This window comes from Stigmatopora argus, chromosome 12 (assembly GCF_051989625.1).
Source record: "Stigmatopora argus isolate UIUO_Sarg chromosome 12, RoL_Sarg_1.0, whole genome shotgun sequence".
Taxonomy (NCBI): Eukaryota; Metazoa; Chordata; class Actinopteri; order Syngnathiformes; family Syngnathidae; genus Stigmatopora; species Stigmatopora argus.
In genome coordinates this window covers 5,408,081-5,420,773 of record NC_135398.1, presented here as the reverse complement: position 1 = coordinate 5,420,773, position 12,693 = coordinate 5,408,081, and the positions used below count along the sequence as shown (strand labels likewise).

General features: G+C 43.8%; 1 protein-coding gene across 4 annotated transcripts; it reads right to left on the bottom strand.

The window, feature by feature from the left end:
- Positions 1 to 26: 26 nt before the first annotated feature.
- Positions 27 to 12,615, bottom strand: rc3h1b (ring finger and CCCH-type domains 1b). 4 transcript variants are annotated; one of them, XM_077615567.1, is made up of 19 exons: positions 12,406 to 12,615; positions 10,855 to 11,264; positions 9,134 to 9,254; positions 8,376 to 8,615; positions 8,113 to 8,288; positions 7,818 to 8,018; positions 7,564 to 7,696; positions 7,314 to 7,432; positions 7,122 to 7,234; positions 6,807 to 7,073; positions 5,896 to 6,110; positions 5,411 to 5,820; positions 4,644 to 4,802; positions 4,388 to 4,543; positions 4,077 to 4,296; positions 3,858 to 4,000; positions 3,279 to 3,497; positions 3,036 to 3,139; positions 27 to 2,944 (listed from the first exon to the last, which is right to left on the bottom strand). In XM_077615567.1, the coding sequence occupies exons 2-19, from the start codon at positions 11,083 to 11,085 to the stop codon at positions 2,788 to 2,790; spliced, it is 3,384 nt and encodes a 1,127-aa protein (XP_077471693.1). In that variant the 5' UTR covers positions 11,086 to 11,264; positions 12,406 to 12,615; the 3' UTR covers positions 27 to 2,787. The 4 variants fall into 4 exon arrangements, with proteins under 4 accessions (XP_077471693.1, XP_077471696.1, XP_077471692.1 ...); XM_077615570.1 differs by having other exon boundaries at positions 6,807 to 7,040; positions 12,406 to 12,603; XM_077615566.1 differs by having other exon boundaries at positions 3,858 to 4,003; positions 12,406 to 12,601.
- Between the last annotated feature and the right edge of the window lie 78 nt (positions 12,616 to 12,693).

Here is a 12,693-nt window from a genome sequence, read left to right as displayed (position 1 = left end):
TAATAAAGTGAGACCACCATTCCATAAAGAGTTAGCAACCTCATTTAATCTTCTCTCCCTAAACTCAAAATCACTGGAGCACATAAGTTACATTTTGTGTCAAATTTCACAAGGTCACTTTGTTGTCCTCACTTCCAGTTTGACCTTTTGCTTGTATCAAACAAACAAACAAAAAAGCAGATTGTATTATACAAAAATGCAAACCAATTTTCACACAGTGAATTCTCTTACAAAGTCAAAATGGCGTCGTAATGGCTACATCCACATTGGAGGAAGATAAGTCTAACATTCCTTAATGGAGTATAATATACATATAAAAGCCTTTTTTTCTCGCTGAAATCAAACCTGTACCTTAACTTAATATGATGTTTTTAAAATTTATTCTGTTTTTATTTATTTTACAAGGGAGGTAATGATATATATATATTTAAAAAAAAAAAAAGCAATTATGAATTTTGTTGCCCACAAAGCCAGGGAATAAAAAGTGAGCCTAAAGCAACAGTGACAGAGGTTTAAAAAAAAAATTGAGAGTGAGGGGGTATTTAATTGGATCTCATTGAGTGGTCAGTAAGAAGACGTTCCACTGAGAAACATCAATTCAGCATTTCGTGCTATTTCTAAAACCTTAAATGCACAATCGTCCCAACTAAAGGGTTTTGAGAAGCCGTCAGGTGTACTCTTTCAACCAAGAGGCAAAAAAAACAACATACAGCTGTCAACTAAGACCCACAGGTTATAAGGATTCCATTGCAGGAAACCAAAAAAAGAGAAACTATCAAGGTCAAGAACGTCTCTAGGAACAAAAACTCGAATTTCTTTTTTTTTGGCATTATTGCATTGTTTGAAAAGGGTGATTAAGAATTCACTTTTGCCAACCATTTGGGCTTGAATAGTAAAAAAAAAAAAAGAATTTGAGGCCAACTTTTAAATCAACTTCCTGAGAACGAGGTTACGTTTTTTTTCCGTCTTTTCATCCATTACAGCACAAGTTGAAGGTGAAGGAACTAAAGAGAGCAGGTGGGAACCGAGGGTACATTTTCTACAACACAACACACAAAGCTCCATAAAAAGTCTCCATATTTTTTTGTTTCTTTTCCCAACCCAAAGTTACAGAATTGTTTTGTCTTCTTCGGAAGCATAGTCTTATCTTTGTTTGAACACAAAAAGATTTAAGTGAACACACTTCAAATGCGCACAGAAAGTCCTTCGTCTGGGAAAGGATAAAGTCTGTGTTGGCAACCAGTGGACAGAAAAACAAGTCAAAACCAAAAACAAAACAAACAAAAAAGAATAAAATTCTTGCTGATTCTAAAGTAGAGATCATTTAATATAAATGCTGAGCGAGTAGAATAACAGGTGGCACGTTAATAGTGCTTTAGTATATTAATGTATGTATACATACTCGTATGTATAAGTGAGCTGTGTACCTAAACGATAAATGGAGCCGTTACGGGCAAAGGGAGGGCTGGGGGGAATGAGGGTGGCTCACAGGAAGATCCGGGTGGGCACAAAAACAATTTGCGCCCACCTCGACCTGCAGGCTCGGTGTCGGGAGTCGGCAGTAAACGGAACACGGCGTGCGAGACGAGCCTAGTGGTGATGGTGACAGCGCCGCTGTGATTAATGACAACGTGCAGTGAATGTGACGGTTGTGGGACATCGAACGGCGTGCCCCCCCCAAATCCACAATGTAATGGATTGACGGGGGAAAAAAACGACAAAGGGGAAGGCAACTTCATAGAAGTTAGGCGGGCGCGTGACGAGATAATCCCAATGGGGAGGCTTTTTTTGCGATTGGCCAGACGAGAAGCTCTGAGGAGGGAAAGGCTCATCAAAGTTTGACCCTGATGCAGGATGCGGCGGGCCTGAGGACGTGCATTCAGCCGAAGCACTTGTTTTTTTTTTTTAGGTTTTTTTTAGTAATACAATATTGTGACCTCGGTGGAAAAGAAGCACATTCCCTTATCAAGAAAGTTGCAATCTTTAAAACAGAATGCTTCCATTAAATATTTAATATACTGCTGTTAAGTATGCAGAAAAAAGACAGTACGAGTTCATCCTAAAAATGCATTCATTAAAAAAATAAATAAATCATGCTTCTCGTGGCAGTCAGGTGGCGTGCTTTCCCTTCCCAGACCATCTTGATCTGTGCAACCACTTGATTTTTTTGTTTTTGTTTTACGATTTGGGGTGGGGGGGACGAGAGCCGACTTGCTGCTGTCTCCTCCACGTGTTTGCGTGACGCGGTATTCCTGAGCATGCAATGTGACAGGTCTGGCTAGCCTTGGCAACCGTGTTTTTTTTTTTGCTTTTTGCACACCCTGTGACAAGAATCTTGAGTGTGGCGGGAGGGGAGAGGGAGGGGGGGGGGGGGGGGGGGGCGTTTGGGGCAGAGGACGATTGAATCCCTTTTGAGTGCCACTGTCACCATCACCACCCTGCTCCTCTTCCTGAATGTGAGCCTTGTTAAGTCTAGAATTTGAACAGGGAAGTGGGGGGGAAGGAGAAGGAACAACAAAACACAGAAAGAAATGTTATCATATGCCCTGGTTTCCAGGCAAGGAAAGTTATTACAAAAAAAGCTCATTCACAGAACAAAAAAAAAAGAAAAAGAAAATTCATATCACGGCAGATACTGCTCATCTTCTAAATAGAACGTGTGTGTGTGTATGTGTATGTATATATGCCTGCATGCTTTTCAACAGAGCCTTTTCTGTGTGTGTGTGTGTGTGTGTGTGTGTGTGTGTGTGTGTGTGGTGTGTGTGTCAGTGTGTCAGTGTGTACTGCTTAAGAGCAGGAATGGACAACCCCGTTCTTCTGAATTTCTGAGCCGGTGCCGACCGGGTCAGAACAGAGGCTCAACGTCGACGTCTTGTTTGTCAGAGAAATCATGGATGCGCCCACTGGACCTTCTTGCAGGCTGCTGGAGCCATTTGATACATCACTGAAGGGAAGCCCATACAAGGCAAGAAAAAAAAAAAAAGTCAGTGGAGAAGTCAAGGGATGTGAAACTACATCATTGTCTTTTGACCAACCTGAGAGCGAGGGAGATTTCTTCCAGTTGTGTTTTGTGCTCAGGTTGTCCATTTTCAGCCGATTTCAGCTTGTACTGTTGGACCTCGTGGGCTACTTGCTTCTCCTGGGTTTGGAAATAAAAAAAATATAATGTTTGTCTGATGAAAAGTCACCTGACCAGCATTTTGTGTACTGAGTGTTGGCCACCAATTTTAAGCATGCCATTTGAAATTGTCAAATCAAATTGGACAACACATCCTCACCATTGCCATTTCTCGGGTGCGCTTTCCAATCTCTCTCTCCACCTGGTGAAGCTCCAGGCTTAGCTGTTCACTGGAGACGGCTGCAGAACTCGCCCCCCCTGTTGGCCACTTGGGGGGCAGCTGGGAATGAGAAGCGACAGCCTGGCCTTGGCTGCTGGTCACCGGCGAGCCGGCCAGGGCGCTGGCTTCTCTCTGCAGCAGTAGTGGATTACTGCCAGACTGTGAAGACAAGGTAACATTTCCCAATGTCAGATTACTCCATTCTCCACAACAACATGCTCAAGAACAAACATGGAAGTCATCAAGAAAAAGCCAATATGCCAGCCCCACACTGAATTAAAATTGCTGACGACCCGCAGTTATTTACTCAACCAAAATTTAAAAACATGTACTGCCATTGTTCATCATTTAAAAGTCAAAACGAGACAAGAGCAAGACCATTGTTAGCAGGAAAACGGATTAAACTGAACAATGTGACTTATTCAGTGGGCTTTCAAAGATTTTGCTCAGTGGGAGGTTGGTTTAAAATACAGCAAACCATAGTATTCATTTTAAGCAATGCTCTAAAAAAAAAAGTACCTCCATGTTTTGCATCTGCGTCTGTTGGTTGATCTGCTGGTTGACCTGCTGCAACTCAATTTTTAGCTGCTCTCTTTCCTGGGATGTCTGGTGGGTGGAATATGCAGTTCCACCCCATCCTGCATGAGTTCCATATGTGTACTCTGCTGGAATGGAAACTATAAGTAAAACCGTGACTAGCAAAAACATTGTGATGAGAGTATTTAAACTTTTCTGTACCAGCCATGGTCATATGTTTAGTGTTTGGGTTCTGGGGGTTGGACACCATAGTCTGGATGGGCCCGGTCTGGTAGCCCGTCTTAGAGGTACGCGAGATGGCGCCAAATCGTGAAACGGTAGGCTGGGGACCGAAAGGGATAATCGGGTCGTCGTCCTTTACTTCTGCACCCCTCCTTGGCGCCTCCAAAGATGGTTCCCTCAGAACCTTGGCATCGACATTCTGAGCAAATACAAGAAATGTAGAACGGAAATTCAAAGAACATAAGGCCCCGCTAGTACTTCTTTTCATTCCGTTTGTAGGCGAAACTCACCATCATGTCCATGCCACCGGACACCATAACATCTTTGGGTTTGGCATCTTTGGTGCCAATGTACGAACTAATAGTATCACACGACCACGGAGAGTACTGGCCAGCATAGTCTGGCTCTCTGCATTTGCCGATGCTCTTGGAGCTTTCGTCGCCATACTGCAGACACGAACGTAAAACACATTATGTTAACTGTTGAATCTAGAAATTCAAGATTAAGGCGCATCTGGCAAAGACAGGGAATCTACAAAGTTCTGACCTCGGGAGGGTAGTCACTAGGAAACGGGTGAGATGGAGTCGGCGAGGCTGCAAATGGTGGAGGGGAGATGACTTTCCTTTCCTCGAGCTGAGAGAGGAGTTCTTGCCGACGGCGGTGTAGATAGTCTAGACTCGGCTGGGACCCGGCATATGACGGCCCCTAGAACATGGAACAAATGAGGAACTCTTTTAGCGCCGTTGACGATGATAGACATCCAATCAGTTGGCTCTCTTCATCCTTATGCTGTGATTTTATATTAGTTTGTCCCCTAACCCAATTCGACAAACAGCCACTATAGCAGGGGTAGGGAACCTATGGCTCGGGAGCCACATGTGGCTCTTTTGATGGGTGCATCTGGCTCTTTGCTAACCTGTGAGCTAAAATATGGAAATCGCTGTTGACAGAACTGAGATATTACATTTAGAACTGCTTTAATCTTCTTCTTTTTTTGCTTTAATCTTCATTTTTTTTGCAGTAGACTCTTCTGGAATGCACCCTCTCATTGATTAGCAACAGCATAAGAATCTTTTTAAAAATATTCATTTTTTCCACTTTAAAAGTGGTGAAATTACAAAAAAAAATTGAAAAGGCACTCGTTTATATGTATGTATTTTGACTTTTAAATTTGTAGTATGGCTCACAAGGAATAATATTTGAAAATATGAATTGTTTGTGGCTCTCTTCGTCAAAAAGGTTCCCGACCCCTGCACTATAGGATGAGTAGGGGTGTAGCAGGTGAACAAAAAAATAATGTCAAAATGGCTCACCCTGACATAAGTTCTCATGGGTTGTGATTGGGCTCCTGACGGGTAGTAACCTTCTGGTGCGTATCGATCCCGAACACTGGGGTCTGGGTGGTAGAGCGAGTTCGCCTGTCCTGCGGATTGTGGCGGAACATCCAATGGCGTGGAGCTTATCCTGACGAGACCATCCCTCTGAGACGGATAAGGTTGCGGGGGAGGCGGCGGTCCGGTGTAGGCCCCGTGGCGTCCGCGGTCGTAGTGTGATGGGTGAGGATACGAAAAGGGGGCACCGGAGTGGGGGGTTTGGTAGGGGCGCTCGGGTGGGCCATAACCAGGGTACGGATCATGGTAAGGAGGTCCCGACTCACTTGGAGGTGGAGGGTTACGCATGTAATCCCTAGAAACATACTGTGGTGGCTGCTGGTAGGGGTACCCTAAAAAGTTGGGAAAGAAAAGTCCATTTTCAGATGCTACACAGGCGTGCATTTGTGGGATTGGTTAAATCATACCTGGTTGGTACTGCGAGGGCTCATACTGGGAAGCAGACGGCGGAGGCCTTGTGTCAGAGTAGAACATCTCAGGAAGCTGTTGCTGGGAATACACTGGCGAACCACGGGCGATTACAGGCATTTGCTTCACTCCGGAGAGGTGGTCAGGAGGGATCCGTGCGTGCATCATGGCGTGCGGTGGTAGGGCCATACCAGTCTTGGGCACAGGGTCCAGGCTAAAGATAATAAATGTAAATATTCACCAAAATTACACTAGCAACCAAGAAATAGATAAGGGATTCCAAGCATAGGCAAACTGCACCAGTTGGTGACTTAAACCCTAACAGCAGTTAATTTTGGCAAAAATGAATGAAATAAAAATTTAAAAAGGGAAAGAAGTCACCAAATTATAAGATAGTGCAACTCCTTAAGCTTATACAAAACAAGCTAATACCACAAAATGAAACTAAAGATAACTATCCTTCTCAGGCGATTGTGTATCCTAAATAAAAAGAATTAAGCTTTTAATGGCCCAATCAAAAACAAACTTTGGTCAAAAGACAACCGAAATGAACAAAAATGCATTGCACAAAAAAAATTGTAATGCGTATTTCAATAAGATAAATATCCCTTTGAAAATTGTACTTTATAAAAACAGTTGTAAGAATGTAAAAAAATCAGTTTGGATTGTGCATCAAAACATTTACTGCTCATTCTGATTTGTGTGTCTTGACCAATCCGAGGAAGTTTTAATGCACACACAAATGAGTTTCACAACTACTGTGAAGTGATTCAGTATATTTCACAAAGAATATGCATTTACATATGCATATATGTTATGGTGCCCTAGTGTGAGCAAATACAGATGTCACATTCTACTCCTCTGCACATGAATGCATTACTCTATTTTCACAAATAAACTCTGTACTCACAGATCAGGTGGGGATCCCGGGGCACTTAGAGTCCCTCCGTCTTTCTTGAGGGGCTTCCTGAGGAGCTCATATGGGACATTGTCCGTGCCACGTGCGATGAGTTGAGGGAGGGACTGTGTGATGGCTCCATTGGTGAGAGGTGAAGGCTTTCTGGCCATGTCGAGGGAAAGGCCCTCTTCTGGCCCCCCTGAACCGGGGAGGCGGGCTGCCAGGCGCTTATTCATTTTTCGATACCTAATCAACAACACGAGGGCAGAAGTAGAAATACTAAAGTGAATATAAACTAAAGCACAATATTTATTGAGAAAGACTGACTTCTCCAATTCTTCCTGAGAGTGAGCAAAGGTGCAGCTCGCTCCACGAGGACAGCCTCCTTTCAGTTTCATGTCGCGACACATGTACGTCTTGTACTTGCTGTGCTGGGGAGGCTAATCACAGATTTGGTGCATTTATTGATAAGGTTAGAAATCAAAACAACCCCATTTTCAAGTGGTCATTGATGACTACCTGCTGCGGGTCAGCTCCCTTCTTGCTGTGGTTCTGGATGAAGTCCACTAAACCGTGCACGACTGTCTTCACCGCTACCAGACCCTTCTCCAGCTGCTCCCAAGTGGGAGGGGGGGCATCTGGGTGTGAAATGAGCAAAGTAGGGGAATTAAGCTTTGATTATTGCAATTTCAAACCCCAACAGTTCTGCACAATTCAGCTCAAGTCTTTGTCTTCCGACATAGTCGGCACGCTTTTTCGTTATTCCTACCGGGGCTGGGGTCGATGTTGGCGAGCAGCTCAAGGTGTGGCCGCAGCCTGTTGAGGTTAGCTGGGTCTCCAGTCCTCTGCAGGGCAATTGTGAGTTCTTGTACACTCTGAGCAAAGGATGCCGGAGTCTGGAGCTATTTGGGTCACAGAGAAACAAGAGTCAACGCCACTCGGCCCCCCCCTGCTCAAATATCAAACACTTGGAAAATCGTGTTGGACTATTTGAATATTAAAATAGGCCTCACGCAAACATACCTTATCGATGATAGACTGCATGTGTGACTTGTGCGACTGATCCCCGTATAACAGAGAAGACCACTGGTCGGGTGCGATGCGCAAGCCGCCCTCCATGGCAATTTGAACAATCTGAGAGTCGTGTTCGCGCCGCAGAGCCTCATAAGTACGGAACTCTTCCTTGAGTTGCATGAGGGATGAATCTTCGTCACGTTTGGTCACCTGAGCGGCAAAGATTATATAGGTTGTGTGAACAGTGTTTTATTGAAAGGAAAATCTTGTGCATTAGAAGTTTTTCCCCCCTCCTTTGGCATACTTTGAAGCAAGAGGCCCTGTAAAGGAGCTGGACCACGTGTCCTATGCTTGTCTTGGAGGCCTGTGGAAAGCGAGGTTCAAGCCTCTGGACAACAAAGAGCACCAACACCTTCCTGGACAGAGCAGAGCCATCCTCCAAGGCGAGTAGAACCAGTTTCAGGGCCTCTTCTTGCATCGCTTGAAGAAATGATGAAAATCGGGATGGATTGACAAGTGAACTTTAAGGAGTGGTGGTTCCTGATAGCCCAGTGATGGGGCACCTACCTGGGCCAAGAAACTGACACCCACGCGCACGGACAGCAGCCCACAGGTTGGACGACAACTGTTGGGGGTTCTGGTGCTGCAAAATGAGCTCCGTGACTGTTCGCTCACCCAGAGAGCGGGCTGCCCTCATGGCTCGTACGCGGCCTTCTTCCTCCACTAGCTGGCAGTGGACCAGTGTGACCAGTTTCCTCTGCATGGGTCGACTCAGCATGCTTTGGGCTGTGCTGCTCAGACCGACCCCTGGTGATAAATGAGGTCAATACAGTAATTGAGGTTGTTAAAAAAAAAAATCAACAACCCCTGTCCAACTTTAATAGGGCATTAAGTATGACTAAATAGTAATTCACAGTTTGTATTTAGGGAATTTGAGCAACGATTTAAATGGTAATTATCAATAACCTTCTAAGAGACCAAAAGATCGGCGACCAATCGACCGTGTACCGTCCCTCGTTACCACAATTCCCATCCATGACGTCAAAAGCAGCCCCAAAAAGCAGGGTAATGTGTCAATAAGGATGTAAACTTCACTCATCACATGTTCAAATCACTGTGACTAAGCACAATTCACCCTCAAACACATTGGTAAATAGACAACATGGCACAAAGACCAATTGTTATACAGTATTGCTATCGTACTGTATCGTTGATACCCCACTACAGGCCCAGAATAAATCAGCTTAAGTAAAGTCGAATAAAGCAAGGACTGGAATGGGTCTTAAAAGAGCAACAAGCATGTGTGTGCGTGTGAGGAGATGTACCTCGTGTGTTGCTTAGGGGTTTTAGGTAGAGGGCCAGCTCCTCCACACATTGTCGCGCCTCCTCGTAATGTTGCGAGTCCTCAGGACTGCTAATCAAGGCAACTGGCTGAGCCTTAGGAACCTGCACACAACATTAGGCGACGGAAAGGAGGTCAAGAACAAGCTGTCAGTGAAATAATGCCACAATAAATAATAAATCAAGTGACAGTTTGCAAATGGTATACAAAGACTGGAACAGGCTGTATGTGGTTAGATTCTCGACATGGAATCTTTTAATATTTTTTCCCAGTGGTAAGTCAGTCTGCCGTGCTCATCACTTGAAAATGGAGGCAATCACATTAATGTAAATGTAAAAAAACTTGTATTGGGCAGAAAAGTATTCTTTCACTAGGTTCAATACAACTGCACCACCACCATCATTAGTTTAAAGATTCTCAAATCATTAGAAGCTCATGACTGTCACAAGATTAACTTCCATCAGCCAATACCATAGAAATATCTAAGATGCATTTCTATTTTCATCTGATCCTTTATAGCAGCAACATTTTCAACTCCAGGACCAAATTAGAACACACTAAAAATATCCCCCCACTACCTAATCAAAATATTCATCCATCTGGCTAGTGAGGATGATTGGGTGATGCCTTCATTTATTTGGCTTCATGTTGTGTTCCGCAAACAAATTTAGACACCGTAAACCCACTGGTCTTTTCACGGTAGTTAGTGAAGCCAAGCGCTAAATACACATCATATTTCCTGGTTTCAGTTTTCAGGAGATTTTCTTTTGTCTTATTCCTCCTTGTTTTCTTCAAAGGAAACGCTTGTGTAGTGCATAAAGGCATTACATAAAATACACTCCCTGGGCATTTTGACAACAAGGCTGGAGCAGCAATCTATTGTTTGTATAACAAAAAAAAAACAATTTCATTTAAATTTAATGTGGATCAAAGATGGGTGGTTGATGTGTGGTTAGCTAAAAAAAAACGGTACCTATTCTATTGTTTGGAATAGTCTCTTCATCTTCACTACTTCATGGAGGATTTTTGTAATACTGATCTGAATAATTAGATCTGAGACACCTCGTGATGATGGAACTCAAGTTCCATCAGTGCAAATAATTTCAGCCAAACAGACCCGATATTCATCATACCACACCCAGTTATAAAAACACCACCTTGAAGAATTATGACTAATTTGTCTAAGCAAGCAGTCTGTAAAATACATGAATCAAATAAGAGTCAACTCAAAAATCCTTTACAAGCCATTCATAAACAATTGATGGCGCCTAACAAGATATCATTTTACTTTTCGCAAAATTCTCCGCTGACGTCAAATGAACTTTGTTGTAAAATTTGAAGATTGACTTTGCAGAGCTGCTGATGGAGAAAAAGAACAAAAAACTATTTCATTCTTATAGCTGAAGGAAAATCTGAAACAGCAGAGAACCACTCAGCAATGATATAATGAAATGGCCAAATGCTGCATAACCAAACCGATGGTTGAGTCTGACATTTTTATATTAGTTTTTACTTCTCAACACCAAATATTGTTGCAGCCTATTTAATTAATAAGAGGTTCTAACTTATCTATTTTGATTTTCTTTGGTTCTTTGATTTTTTTGTGTTAACATGACCAAATTGGAGGTCAAAGTGCACCTCCAAAACTGGGCCACAAATACAAAATAATGCAACTACTGCACTGTGAGTCAAAATGAGTCTTACCTGGCCTCCCACCAATTGCAGCAAAGCTGTGTTGACAGGCAACTGCTCGATGTCCGTGCTGATGGCCGTCTGGTCGAATGGACAGGCCTTGCGGTGCAGTTTATTCAGGCACATCTTACAGACGGTGTGTCCGCAGCCCAAACTGATGGGCCGCCGAACGGTCTCCTCAAATGTCTGCGTGCAGATCGGACAGAGCAGGAACTCTGTCCACTGTGGGGCTTGAACCGGCATGATGACTATATGTGGGTGGGGACGAGTGCGTGCAAATGTGTATAAACAATGACAGAAAGAATAGGGAAATAATAATAATAATAATATATGAAAGATTCCACTGGAATCAAGATTTGTTTTTCTTCCGAACTAAATGTCCTCACACATTGTGGATTTTGGGTCACATCACACGATGAATACTGGGGAAGAAAAGAAAAGAAAGACATGTCATTAAGAGGGGCAGACGTCCTATCCATCTGAACTGGAACGGTTGGCAGTAAACAATCATGTATTCGTGTCATTGGCAACGATAGACCCCCTATCCATTCCTCCTATTTAAAAGGATTGAACGTCTATCGCTGTCAATGAGTTGAACACTGCAATGCAATTCAATTTGTGTCAGATCACATTCAATAAATCATACTCACAATTCCCAATTAGCAAATCCTCGCTCTATTTTAATGCCAAGTGGATGGGTGGAGAACTATGTCGCATTCAAAAACCAGATTAAAAATAAAATAAAGAGGTAGTCAGGCGTCCCAATTGCAAATCCAAAGAACAGTGAGGAACTATCGATGTGGTTCCAAAACAATCGCTTGCTGGTGTGGCCTACTTAGTCGAGCTTCTCGCCGCTGAGGCTATGGACAAAGGGTACTTGAATCAGCTAATAGCCTCTCTACGCTATCCCCAACTTGTTGTGAGGCTGACGTTTGTCACTAGAATTAAAGTAGCATTAAGCTGCAGGCACTCTTTGATTGTAGGCTGCAGTTGTCTGCTGTCGTAACTCTCGTGTCACACGTACCGAGCGGTTAACTGATAGAAAGCTCACACTCAGCTGACTTACGGGGCACAAGCTCCCTAGTTAGCTTGGCACGGCTATCGGGTGGCTAATGGAGCTAGCTGAGTGAACGTCGCGGAAATTAATAAATTCACTCATTTTTCGTGTCTGGGGGTGATCGGTATAAGGGTGGGGCGCCGTCGTTCGGTGGTATTTTAATGAATAAATCCCATCGCGATGGGCCGTGCGCGAGTATTGTGGCAAATGTGGACAAAAACACAGAATGTGAAGGCTTTCGATTTAGGAGATTATGTAACATGGCGATAGTAAAGCATCCGAAAAGGTTGGAAATGTGTTTTGGGGTGTTATTAACATGAAAGGGGACGGGGGTAAGTGTTTTACTCAGCTTTGGGACATTAAATACTTAGATCGGGGAATGCTAACATGCTACTGAACAAACCAAGGCTACCGTTTGGCAACTAAGCATCGCAAATCCCACGAAAACACAAACGTACAGCTCCTAACAGGATAAGAATGTTCCCGGCGAGAGGGTTGATACTCACTCATTCCAAAAGACTTGGAAGATGTTCATCTTTTTTTAAGAAAATGCGATATTTCCTTGCCATGTCGACGGTGCAGCGCAGCCGCTGCCGTGGGGGGTTTTGTCGGGGAAGGGTGTCAACTCTTACGGAGCTAGCCGGTTACAGCTAGCTGGGGCGCGTGCGCGCGCGCAAGCGCGTGTTCATACATGAGCGTGCACGCGGAGGAGGCGAGTGCTCCCTCTAGTGGTGAGAAAGTACGCGTGCGTTTGAAACGACTCAAAACAAAATAAAAACACGCGCACATCCGAG